Source organism: Epinephelus lanceolatus, chromosome 14 (genome assembly GCF_041903045.1).
Source record: "Epinephelus lanceolatus isolate andai-2023 chromosome 14, ASM4190304v1, whole genome shotgun sequence".
Classification (NCBI taxonomy): Eukaryota; Metazoa; Chordata; class Actinopteri; order Perciformes; family Serranidae; genus Epinephelus; species Epinephelus lanceolatus.
In genome coordinates this window covers 28,719,825-28,732,875 of record NC_135747.1, presented here as the reverse complement: position 1 = coordinate 28,732,875, position 13,051 = coordinate 28,719,825, and the positions used below count along the sequence as shown (strand labels likewise).

General features: G+C 40.2%; 1 protein-coding gene across 1 annotated transcript in view; it reads left to right on the top strand.

Moving 5' to 3' along the window:
• Positions 1-9,233, top strand: part of LOC117251511 (cytoplasmic protein NCK2) — a 56,801-nt gene extending 47,568 nt beyond the window's left edge. The window contains exons 3-4 of the mRNA XM_033617898.2: positions 4,349-5,115; positions 5,561-9,233. Of these exons, the coding sequence (XP_033473789.1) occupies positions 4,349-5,115; positions 5,561-5,755 (962 nt within the window). The 3' untranslated portion in view covers positions 5,756-9,233. The remainder of the gene's footprint in view (positions 1-4,348; positions 5,116-5,560) is intronic.
• Positions 9,234-13,051: the final 3,818 nt, after the last annotated feature.

Genomic DNA, 13,051 nt, shown 5'->3' with positions numbered 1-13,051 from the left:
GTTCTAATTTAATGTAATTTGTCTCCTGGAGCGTTTTGGCAGGTTTTACTGGTTTTACACACAGTGATGCATTAGATTATCACCCTGTGGCGCTTGCAGAATATTGAGAACAGTGCAACACTGCTAGGGTCACATAGTTTATCTGTAATTCATTCAAAGTACTCGTTTAAATCACAGCACTCGCTGACACAGTGCTGATTCTTCATTTAAGGGCCCGGATGGGCTTTTTCATTACTCCAAACACTTAAACGTGACTGGTGGGTGGTTTGGTATTGTGTGCACTCGTTTATTACAGTAACTTACACAACTGCCCTCCACTGTAAGCTATGTAGTGAAGCAATATGCTGCAACATGCAGTCATCGAGGCTTTCATCAACTGACTTCCCTCTGAGTTGAAGTCCTCTGGGCTTGGAAATCTCGTCTCCCCCCACAAGATGAAGTGGTAGGTGAACGTTGGGAGCGAATGTGTGGGAGGAGGGTATATAGCCGGCTGCTGCTCTAACCAGCAGGCCAATGCCTTGAAGTGGAAATGAGTGAAGAAGAAGAAAGGTGTGTGTGTGTGTGTGTTTAAGTGTTCTCACTTTGCTCGAGTGAGTGTTTGCTGCCTTCTTGTGTGTCCTTCTTCTTAACCCAGTGGCGGCGACACTCTATCTTACTTTTCCTAAGGGACTACCTGAAGTAGGTCTAAAAGTCAACCTTTGTCTTTGGCACGCAGTCAGGAAATGCAGACTCACACAAACACACACACATATAGATACACAAAGCTATCAAATATGTAGGATGCACACTATCCATAAACATGATCTGCTTGATATTCCTGTCTCATCCTTCTTCTTTGCGTTTTTGTCAGCTGTGGCCTCTGATGTGCTTGGTCTACTGTTTGTGTGAGAAACAGCTGCCAAGGGACTCCTCGTCTTTCTTCACAGCTCCCCTCCTCTTCCTCTCCCCTCTGCCAACAAGTTTCATGCTACTCTGTGTGAACCTAGCAGTTTCCCAAACAATGTAAATGTTGTATTCTGCAATGACATTTCTGTGGCATTTCAGCGGGCTCTGTGGGGGGAAGTTGGGTGATTAGCTGTCAAGAAACTCACTCCAGTTATTAGTAGCACACATGAGCCTCAACTGTCAAGTGAGTGGTTTAAATGTTGTCACGTAGTGTATCATTATTATTTTAACATGAATTTGGAGAGGAGACCTCTTTGGTTACGCTCAGCTGAGATACTTTAGAAACTTAAGGGCTCATTGAAGTGTGCAAACACATGTTTAAAGGTGTCTTTGAAAGTACATGGATGAAAAAGTCAAAGACAGGTAAGACAGGCGGAGACTTTGATCCTGGCTGTGCTTGTCATTATCAAGCCCATGGTGCCTGCTCCACTTTTCATTCCCTGTCTACACCACCTATTTTCAGCCTTTTGATTAGTATAGATGTGTATATGGCGTAGAGATAGTGTCGACAGAATACCAACTAGATAACGAGCTTTCATTTCATTGTATATGAGTAACAGGACATGGGGCGCTCAGTGAACTGGATGTGTGCACCTCTGTGTTAATTCTATTATCAGGAGTATCGATCTGTCCTTCACCGCTGAGGTCTCTCATAGGATATCCTGTATCCTCTATTTCTAAAGTAGTTTTCATGCTTCTGAGGGCCCATGAGTGCAACTTGCAGCCTCAATTAGTTTCCTGCTGACCTAAACTGCCTCCTCTCCCTGCGGAGCTCAGGCCTTTCCCTGCTTTCTAAAACCCGCTTTCAGTCTTCACAGCCTTTCACCACTGCCCTAATGCGTTTGGAGCATACATTTCAAGTTTAAAGAGATAGTTCGGAATTTTTGAAGTGGGGTTGTATGTGGTTCTTATTATCTTCCATAGTCAGTCTGTTACATAATGTAGTTGTCAGTCGGCTTGCCCCAAGTTTGGAGAAGGAGACAGGAGCACCACCATGGAAGCTAAGCGATGTGCTGCTTTGGACAGGGGCAGCAGAGAACAGATTTTAGCCATCTAAAAAAATAAATAGCAGTTTAAGTGTGCGCTCTATTTATTCAGACAGTCCTTTCTGACAGGGACCTAAAGCAGTTATACCCATACTTACACAGACGCTGATGACGTTAGCACACTGGCTGACTCTGTTGTCTTTGGACATTCCCATAGGAAAGTTGTAATAGAACTAGCGCTGGCTCCCAGCGGCAGTGATGTGATTAGATCCAAATCCGTGTACATCCGTATTTCCTCGACCAACAGCTGATTAGCTTTGCCTTACATCCGCCTACACCGGAATTGCTGTTCCCCAAATTGTTTCTGTTGTACAACAGAAAAGGAGATTAAAATGGATATGATTTAATTTGATTCAGCTATATTGCAGAGCTGCACCGTCCACAAGATTGGAAAAATTAAGGATTTACAGCGTGCCGTACCTATGGCAATGCCGTCACATGGTCTGGATATCCCCGCCCATTTCTATTACAAAACGAAAGACGAATGTCCCCAGACTCCCATTCCGAAGTAAGGGAGGCTGGTCACGCGAGGCTATTATACCCACCAATGCTCTCTTTAAAGCCACCAAACTCCTTTGACAAAAACACAATTTTTACCTCACAGAACACGGAAGCTGCTGGTCTACCACTGCCTACCACCTCTGTCTGTTGGTTTGTTTGTGTTATTGTGTAATTTGGTAAATCCAACCTAACCCTTTAAAACACCAAAGTCACACAACAACACAAACCAAGGGTGTTTTCACACCTGCCATTTGGTTGGTTCAATCAAAATCGAGTTTGTTTGCCCCTTAAGTGCGGTTCCTTTGGGCAGGTGTGAACACATCAATCACACTCAGGTGTGCACCAAAACAACCAGACCGAGACCTTCTTGAAGAGGTGGGTTACAAACAAACTCTGGTGCGGTTCGTTTGTGGTGAGAACGTGTTCCGATCTCGAGCTGAACCAGCTGCAGTCACATGACACATTGTTTGGGTTAAACATGATCATGTTACAGTCCTGGAGGATTATTAATGTGCACCTCCTCCTGTACTGCCTTAACATGCACATTCAGCACATCCAATGCATCAAAATATTGTTTTCTAGTTGGAGCCGTGCCTCGTTTTCAAACTGTGTGGTTTGACTAAAGTGAACAATGACAGCAATATAGTCCACGATGAGCAGCGCTAAAATCAACCTGCGTAGTTGTCCCTCCATTGTGACATTAGAAAGTGTCACATTTATCTTGTAAGTTTACTCTTCTTCAACGTTTTGTTTACTTCCTGGATTTTTCCCTCATGGAAGTTCTGACCAATCAAGAGCAGCTTTCTCATGCAAGGCATTTTATCTGGTTCGCTAATAAATGCTGTCACGAGAACACGAACAAACTCTAGGCAATTAGTCAAGTTTGTAACTAAATTAGTCCCTGATTCGGACCAAAGGAGACAACTCTAGGTCTGAAAGCACCCTAACTAACCAATGGAGGCAGTGGTAGATGAGCAGCTCTTGTGTTTTGGGAGGTAAAATTACTGTTTTTGTCCAAGGAGTCTGGTGACTTTGAAGAGAGTGATATAACAGCTTCCATCCCCTGTTTGAAAGGGATGTCCTCTTTAGGTGACTAAAATACTTTTTACTGCTGTGCCCATCCACAGCAGTAAATTACTTTTCTTCCATGGCAGTAGTCCTGCCTGCTCCTCCAAACTCTGGGTGCACTGACTGCCATCTACTGTAGGTAATACTGACTATGGATAAGTACCTCATACAACCCCACTTCAAAAAATCTGATTCCTTTAAAGCCGCTACAATATTTTCATAATAACAACGGATCAAATGACTGCTTGTGAAAGGAATTGGTTGTAGTGACAAACCCAGAGAGAATAAGCACCTGTCTCTGCAGCTCCCATCAACTCTACGGAGTGTCTTCAGCTCACTGGTTTTATTTTACAGCTTGCAATGTAACTGTTTTGGTTCACTCTTACCACTTCCATCAGGCAGCTGTTTTCAGTGGAAAAAATCTCTGGTGTGCACAGTAATGTATGGTGGCATTATCAAAGGGCAGACAGACAAAATTAGTGTATAGCTGGTGAACATAGTGAAGCATTTGGGAGAGCAAAACAGAACTAAAAAGGGAATGAATATTAGACCTGCCTGATTCCAAATGAATGCTAATGCTGCTCCATGTGTGCTGAACATGTAAATAAGCAGCTGTTTGCAAACACGTTTGCCGTATTAAATTATAGGTTGAGAATGTGTGAATGTTGTGTTTACAGTTGTGGCCAAAAAAATCAATAAATGTGGGTTTAAAGTTCATTTAAAGCAAATGAGAAAATACAAAAAACGATTTTTCATGTCATTCTTGTTTGTCTCTGACCATGCTGCAGGTTTGGGAAAAACCAAGAGGAAGACAAGTGCCCGCGATGCTTCTCCAACGCCAAGCTCAGACACAGAGTACCCCTCCAATGGCAGCGGGGGCGGAGGAGGAGCTGCTGAAAGGATCTACGACCTCAATATTCCCGCCGTGGTCAAGTTTGCCTACACAGCAGAGAGGGAAGACGAGCTGACCCTGGTCAAGGGCACCAGGGTGGTGGTGATGGAGAAGTGTAGTGACGGCTGGTGGCGGGGCAGCCAGGGAGGCCGCGTGGGCTGGTTTCCCTCCAATTATGTCCTGGAGGATCTCGGTGGGGCCGATGACAGAGAGGAGGGAGATTCCTCACAGGGCTACCAAGGAGGCTCTCAAGGGACTTTGCTGGCCAATGGTCGTGCAGGTGGCCGCGGCGCAGTGCTCCACTTGGTTCAAACACTCTACCCCTTCAGCTCTGTGACAGAGGAAGAGCTGAACTTTGAGAAGGGAGAGGTCATGGAGGTGGTGGAGAAGCCTGAGAACGACCCAGAGTGGTGGAGGTGTAAGAACTCACGTGGCATGGTGGGCCTGGTGCCTAAAAACTATGTGGTGGTGCTGGACGAGCGGCCCGGTCTGCCCTCCTCTACGTCGAGCTCCCCGCAGAACCGTTTCGTGGCACCGGCACGCTCGGGGAAGTTTGCTGGGAGGGACTGGTACTACGGCAACATCACCAGACACCAGGCCGAGTGTATACTCAACGAGAGAGGAGAGGAGGGCGACTTCCTTGTACGAGACAGCGAGTCATCGGTGAGTCTGTGGGGTGAAGTCATGGCAGTGTTTTATTAGGATGGCAGGAAGAAATGAGGCAGAGGAGAATATTTAATACATCTTAGTAGAATCAGAGAGATCAGCGTTTAAAAACGTGACTCCAAATTAATATTCCTGAGAGTGAAGAATATGACACATATTTATCAAGCCAATCATTCCTACTTGCATTAAAGTGTCAGAGTAACCTTTAAGAGCAGCTTTTAAGTGATTACCTAATTTTAGCACATCTGCTCAGAGCAGTTATTTTTATTTTATTATTTTTATTTTAGTCCAAAATTTTACATGCTGCAGTTTGAGTAATAGTCCCACATCTTTAAATGTGAGAATACTGCCACCTGCTGGAGTGAAGAGGTCTGTCTTTCAATTTTTATGTGTATTGCTGTCGCTCTCTCATATTTCTAACTGTCTCCCTCTGTATTTTCAGCCCAGTGATTTCTCTGTGTCCCTGAAGGCGGCCGGTAAGAATAAGCACTTTAAAGTGCAGCAGTTAGATGGAGTGTACTGTATCGGCCAGCGCAAGTTCAACTCCATTGATGAACTTGTGGAGCACTACAAGAAAGCCCCCATCTTCACCAGCGAACACGGAGAGAAGCTGTACCTGGTCAAAGCGCTGCTGTGATTCACACATCCTCACACCTACACTGGATCTCACGCACACAAACACACTCTCTTCATACACACATAATAAATGCCACCCCCTAACTGTCTTAACTCAAGCCTTAGCTCTGGACCCTCTCGCTGTGGCGTCTGTACTCCATCCAGTTTCATCTGTTGCCCTCCAGTGGCGATCTGATGAAACTCGTTCTAGCTCTATAACCGAGTAAGATGGCGAGCACTGTGTCAGCAAATACCCAGCTACATCCTCCATGTACAGCACAGTGCACAATAAGCCTCTGTCTCTTGGGTGTGCTAACATATGCAGTGACCAGATCTGCTGCTAACAGAATGCCCGAGGCCTTGTTGGGGGTTGAGCTCTCCTTCTGATGTCATGCATAATGTTCATCTACTACCACGCACATCGTAGGTTACACCATTGCTCTTAATCCACACAGAAGGACAGACGTTTAAAAGTTCAAAGAGGACTCGAGCCTCTGAGGGACCTTACCTGTCTAAGTTCTGGCCATTGTTTTATTTTGTTTGTTTATTTTAAAAAAGAAATGCTTGTTCCTGAGTTAACTTTGTTTTTTAAGATAATTTAAGTTCCTCTTTGGAGGTCTGCCGTTTCATTCAGTGACTTCACAAAGTGACCAGAATCACTCTCTTGCCTTTTTCTCCTTATTTCTGTCATTCCTCTACATGATTTCTCTCCCTGTTTGAACTTGTGGCTTCTCTCATTTTTGTCAAATTGTTTCCATCTCCAGTTCACAGGCCCTGTCATTAGTATTGATGTTATTAATAATCTGGATACAGTACTTCCTGTAATATTTCTAAAAGGCGGCAGAGGGAGCATTACTGCAATAGGGGAGACCTCTGATTTCCTGTAGAGTTCGAATGTTTATCAATGTAACCAAATGTGCCACCCTGTACCCATACTACTGGCTCCAGGTCTGCACTGCACTCACCATACTTGGCATTCATTGCTAGTTCTATGCTCATGCTTTATATTGTGTCACGTTGACCATGTTCCTGTTCTGTTCTCCAGTATGTGTCTGTAGCTACATGAGGATACTGACTGAAGAATAATAATAATAATAATGCTAATAAACCTTTTTGGTAACTACACTTTGATCTGCTCCTGTGAATGAATACAGCTATAAAAGAGTACCTCCTCTGGTGTAGTATTTGTCGAAGATGAATATATCTTTGTGAACTGTTGTGAAATTTTGCAAGAAAACCCCAAAAACTCACAATTTAGTGATTGACTGAGACCTCAATAATTAATAAGAAGGGATGGCCCTGAGTTCCACACTTATAAATCACAAGTAGTCGTTCATAGGTCAACAAATAATTTGGAAATACTAATTCATGAAACCAGCAAGGCATAGATACTGACTGTTCGCTAAACCCTGTGCTGCAAGTTTGCAAATCTTAGATTAAGGCATGAAGGCATGACCTGCCCCCCTGACATTCTTACCTTTACCCTAACCAATTCCACTTATTTTGCCGAAACCTAACCAATCCAACCAACAAAGGCAACGAGCACTAGCAAATCAGAGGGAGAGTAGGCGGGCCATGCCTTCGCTGTGCTAGCATTTCCAGGGTCCGCTCCATTTTAGTGTGCCGGTGCACCACTTAAAACATAAGGGTGAGGGCTGACAACACTGTTTTAATGAAGTGTAATCTTTCAGCCAGGGGCAGCTGGAAGAACAATGTTGGCCTACACAACAAAAGTTATGGTAGCTTTTCTAGTCGACAAATAATTGCCTGCATGGACAGCAATGTTCACAATACGATTTTATGTAAGCCTGAACAACATTCATCAGTTCTGAGCCATGTGGTCATGGTGACGTATACACTGCTCTCGCTGCTCGAATTTAGCAGCTGATCTGCCGGCTACGATACCCATCAAATGGTGAGGAGACTCTGCCTACTCGGTGCACTGCAGGCATTTGCCAGCACAGAAATGGTGCAGACCCACAGATTTGCTTCCCAAATATCGATTGTCCAATCAGAGTTTGGCGACCGTAACTAGGCATGGCAAATCTGTCAACAAGGCATTTAACGTCAGGGCAGAGTTTAGAGATTTTCAAGCTTGTATAAAAGTACAAATACTGGATTAAATGGCATGTGTATCCGCTTAAAATGTAATCATTAACATGCCCAGCTAACTAACTTGCTACCTGCAGTAGTAACGGAGCATAACAAGGGGTCTCATTTATAAAACAATGCATAGAATCCATACTAGAAATGTACATACGGACAAAAGCCATAAAAGGCGTGCGCCAAAAATACTCGACAGTTCTACAACCAGACTTCCACCTCACCATCTGCCATTCCCCATCTCCAAAATGTTCATAAGCATGTGTCAGAGTTCCTCCAATGAAGTCCATTCTTATAGATCACAACTTTTGCGTGGGATGTGGCGTATGCCTCTTTCATGCCTCGTTATGTGCATACGCAGTGTTTATAAATGAGACCCTAGGCCCCCGGAAAGCTGCTTAGCCATGCAACAATTTTTTCCTAGTGGCCACTTGTGGTATTGCAGCAAAAAAATCCCCCACAGCCCAGAAAGCCTTTTCCCCATAGGCCACCACCGTAAAAGACAAGTCTGTTAAACTGTTGACAGGCACCTTGAACTGCAATGGCTAATTATGACTTTTTACATTCTGAATTGTTGAGCCATGGTGATTTTATATTTGTAATACTTTCCTGGAGCCAAGAAAAGCGATTACAAAAACAGTTTCTCGCAAACTAGAAACATTTTGGCGTATTCTCCAGTTGAGCAACTCCATTGGCGCCATCTTGGGGTCCGATATCTTAAGTATTATTAACATCTGCGAGCATAACTTCCAAGGCCAAAGACCTCATCTTTAATTAGCCAGCAAGTTAGCTACGGCTAATTCAGTCTGACAGCGACAGTTGCCATTCTTTTAGCTTGCAAAAACAACCGCTGCTGGCTTAAATTGAGATACCTGCTTTTGTCTGCCTCTGGTCAAAATCAAGCACCTGTTGTTTTAGAAATGTAAACTAATTTTAAGTAGCGAAACTGCTATCAATATCATATTAAACAAGAAGTGCTGCACAAGGCCGTAACTTTAGACAAACCTAGCGGTAACAAAGGTGGGCGGAGCTTAATGAACGTCAGTTTATAATAAGAAACATATTGTCAAGAAACCAAATATACTGTCACCTGGTCTACAATGAAAACAAATATTCTAGTACTACCAAACATTTTCCTTGTCTGTTTTCTTTTTCTTTGTGCATTTGTTTACCAATGGAAGTGTTGTTGATCACGGGGTCCTCAGCTTTTATATGATATATCTGAATGTTATTGAGCATTGTTATTTAATTCTTGTCTCCACTGTATGTATATATTCAAAATAAGATGAGGTGCATATATGAATCGCTGAGATCAAACTATGGTACTGTATCACCGACAACGTGATGAGAATTGAAATACTTTTGTTCAATAAAGTTTTTGAAGAATATTAAAATGACTTGCGTTGAAATGTCGTCTTTGCTGTCCTGCTGGTTGACCTGGACTAGATTAAATTTATTTGGAAGATACTTTTGTCCAATGTTACATTTTTTCCAGTATACAGACACATGAGGAGCAATTTGGGGTTCAGCATCTTGCTGAAGGACACCTTGACATGTGGACAGGAGGAGCCACAGATTGATTGACCAACCCTACGCTTATGGCCGACACACTCCACCACCTGAGCTACGCTGCCCAATCTGTCGTCAAAATCTGCTTTCTAAATGTACAAAAAGGGTGACCCAACTGCCACATAAGGCTGGACTCACTACCTTTTCATGGTGAATTTAGCCAGGAGTAGCCTTCCTCAGGACACTGATGTGTTTTAACATTGTAGTTTTTAGTTTAAGGGATGATCCAATAGTTTGTCGAACCACTGTGTACACACACTGTCAGGTATTAAAAGTTTCTTCAGGGCAGTTATCCCCTACACACTGTATCTGTCAGCTGGTGTAACCAGCCTGCCTGATATCTGAGGTCACCTGAGAGGAGTTGTTTGTGTCTGCGTCAGTCATGATTAAACCACCATCTGCCTCTCAGCTTTGAGCTGCCATCAGTTGGGATTTCATTTCCCTATGTGAGAGTAATGACTGGAACACCTCAGCAGTACTGTGGTTTATGTACTATAATTAATAATGATTACCTTTTGGATGAAGTTCAATTTGTGTTTTGGACCAAACATCATTTACAGAAGGAGCCCCACCTCTACCAGGAACAATAAAAAAGGAAAGGAAAATGTATGTTACTAGTTATATTTGGGCAATGTTAAAAGATGTATTAATGATTATGTGTTAATCATAATTCAACAACTTAACACTGTAATTCATAGTATAGCTATATTATATCCTTCTAATGACATAATATACTTTTACATTTTTTTGACATGCCATACTATGACTTTTTTTTATGACACTTTATGATATAGATTAGATTAGATTAGATTAGATAAAATTAGTTTATTTGTCCTATTAGGAAAATTTTCTTCACACTTCCATACATCTTGACTGCCAACCCGACATATACACATACCCCACAGATACAACATGGATTCTCAACACATAACATACAGTATAACACAGACACATTTACACGTCACTGCCGTTTTTGAGTTTTGTTTAGTTCTGTGATGGCCTTAGGGACGAAGCTATTGTTGAATTTGATTTTTTTCCAGGGGAGTGTCCCGTACCGGTGTCCACAAGGAAGCAGTGTGAATTGTGGGTTGAGGCGGTGACTGCTGTCCTGAGCTATGTGTGCAGTGGCTGTGCTGTTAATTTTGGACGACAAACTATACTATGACGTTTGTTGACATATGACACCATGATGTTTTTTCTGACTTTTTTTTAACACACTATACTATGACTTTTTTTTCATGATTTTGGACGACATACTATACTATGACTTTTTTTTTCATCATTTTGGACGACATACTATACTATGACTTTTTTTTCATAATTTTGGACAACATACTATACTATGACTTTTTTTTTCATCATTTTGGACGACATACAATACTATGACTTTTTTTTTCATCATTTTGGACGACATACTATACTATGACTTTTTTTTCATAATTTTGGACAACATACTATACTATGACTTTTTTTTTCATCATTTTGGACGACATACTATACTATGACTTTTTTTTCATCATTTTGGACGACATACTATACTATGACTTTTTTTTCATGATTTTGGACGACATACTATACTATGACTTTTTTTTTCATCATTTTGGACGACATACTATACTATGACTTTTTTTTCATAATTTTGGACAACATACTATACTATGACTTTTTTTTTCATCATTTTGGACGACATACTATACTATGACTTTTTTTTCATCATTTTGGACGACATACTATACTATGACTTTTTTTTCATAATTTTGGACGACATACTATACTATGACTTTTTTTTCATCATTTTGGACAACATACTATACTATGACTTTTTTTCATAATTTTGGACGACATACTATACTATGACTTTTTTTTTCATCATTTTGGACAACATACTATACTATGACTTTTTTTTCATCATTTTGGACGACATACTATACTATGACTTTTTTTTTCATCATTTTGGACGACATACTATACTATGACTTTTTTTCATAATTTTGGACAACATACTATACTATGACTTTTTTTCATCATTTTGGACGTCATACTATACTATGACTTTTTTCATGATTTCTGACGACATACTATACTATGACTTTTTTTCATAATTTTGGACAACATACTATACTATGACTTTTTTTCATCATTTTGGACGTCATACTATACTATGACTTTTTTCATGATTTCTGACGACATACTATACTATGACTTTTTTTCATAATTTTGGACAACATGCTATACTATGACTTTTTTTTCATGATTTTGGACGACATACTATACTATGACTTTTTTTCATCATTTTGGACGACATACTATACTATGATTTTTTTTTCATGATTTTGGACGACATACTATACTATGACTTTTTTTCATCATTTTGGACGTCATACTATACTATGACTTTTTTCATGATTTCTGACGACATACTATACTATGACTTTTTTTCATAATTTTGGACAACATGCTATACTATGACTTTTTTTTCATGATTTTGGACGACATACTATACTATGACTTTTTTTCATCATTTTGGACGACATACTATACTATGATTTTTTTTTCATGATTTTGGACGACATACTATACTATGACTTTTTTTTTACATGATTTTGGAGGACATACTATACTATGACTTTTTTTTTTTACATGGTTTTGGACAACATACCATAGTTTTACATTTTTTGACATACAATACTTTGACAATTTTAACATACTATACTATGACTTTTTCATTATTTTGGACGACATACTATACTATGATTTTTTTTTCATGATTTTGGACGACATACTATACTATGACTTTTTTTTTACATGATTTTGGAGGACATACTATACTATGACTTTTTTTTTTTTACATGGTTTTGGACAACATACCATAGTTTTACATTTTTTGACATACAATACTTTGACAATTTTAACATACTATACTATGACTTTTTCATTATTTTGGACGACATACCATAGTTTTACATTTTTTGACATACAATACTTTGACAATTTTAACATACTATACTATGACATTTTTATGATTTATTATATTATGACTTTATTATGACTTTTCATAAAACAACTTTTTTTTTGACATAATAGTGTTTTCTTGTGACATATTATATTGTGAGTTTTTTCTGTCACCTTATGCTTTTGCTCTTTTTCAAAACCCCTTAGAGGCAAGAGAGAATTCTGATGATACATTTGTGTCAGTCTCATTTTTTTTAATGTGTTTATGACTTATGAACAGGTGGGGAAAAATAAGTTTTGCCAGGATAATCTTTCTAAATTACTTGTTTGTTTTAATCTGTGATGGTGCTGGGAGAGGAATGTTTTGCCAGGAAAAAAAAGAGATTTTGCTGAGATAATGATTCCAAAATTCTGAAAATATACAAGAGCAAAAACAAAATGTGGTTGGGATCAATCCATTATTCAACAACAGAGGAGAAATATTTTGATCTGGCACAACTGTCACTGAACTGTGGTCTGCAATACTGAAAATGTCCACATGATGGCAGTATTTGGTTTCTTGCATCATCACCTGAATTCTTCATGTTCTCACTGGCCACATAAAGAGCCTACTAGAGATACTAAAATAAAGCACAGCAGCAGTTTATTTGTACCAGTTTATTTGGTTATTAATGAATCAAATTTCCTGAAGGCC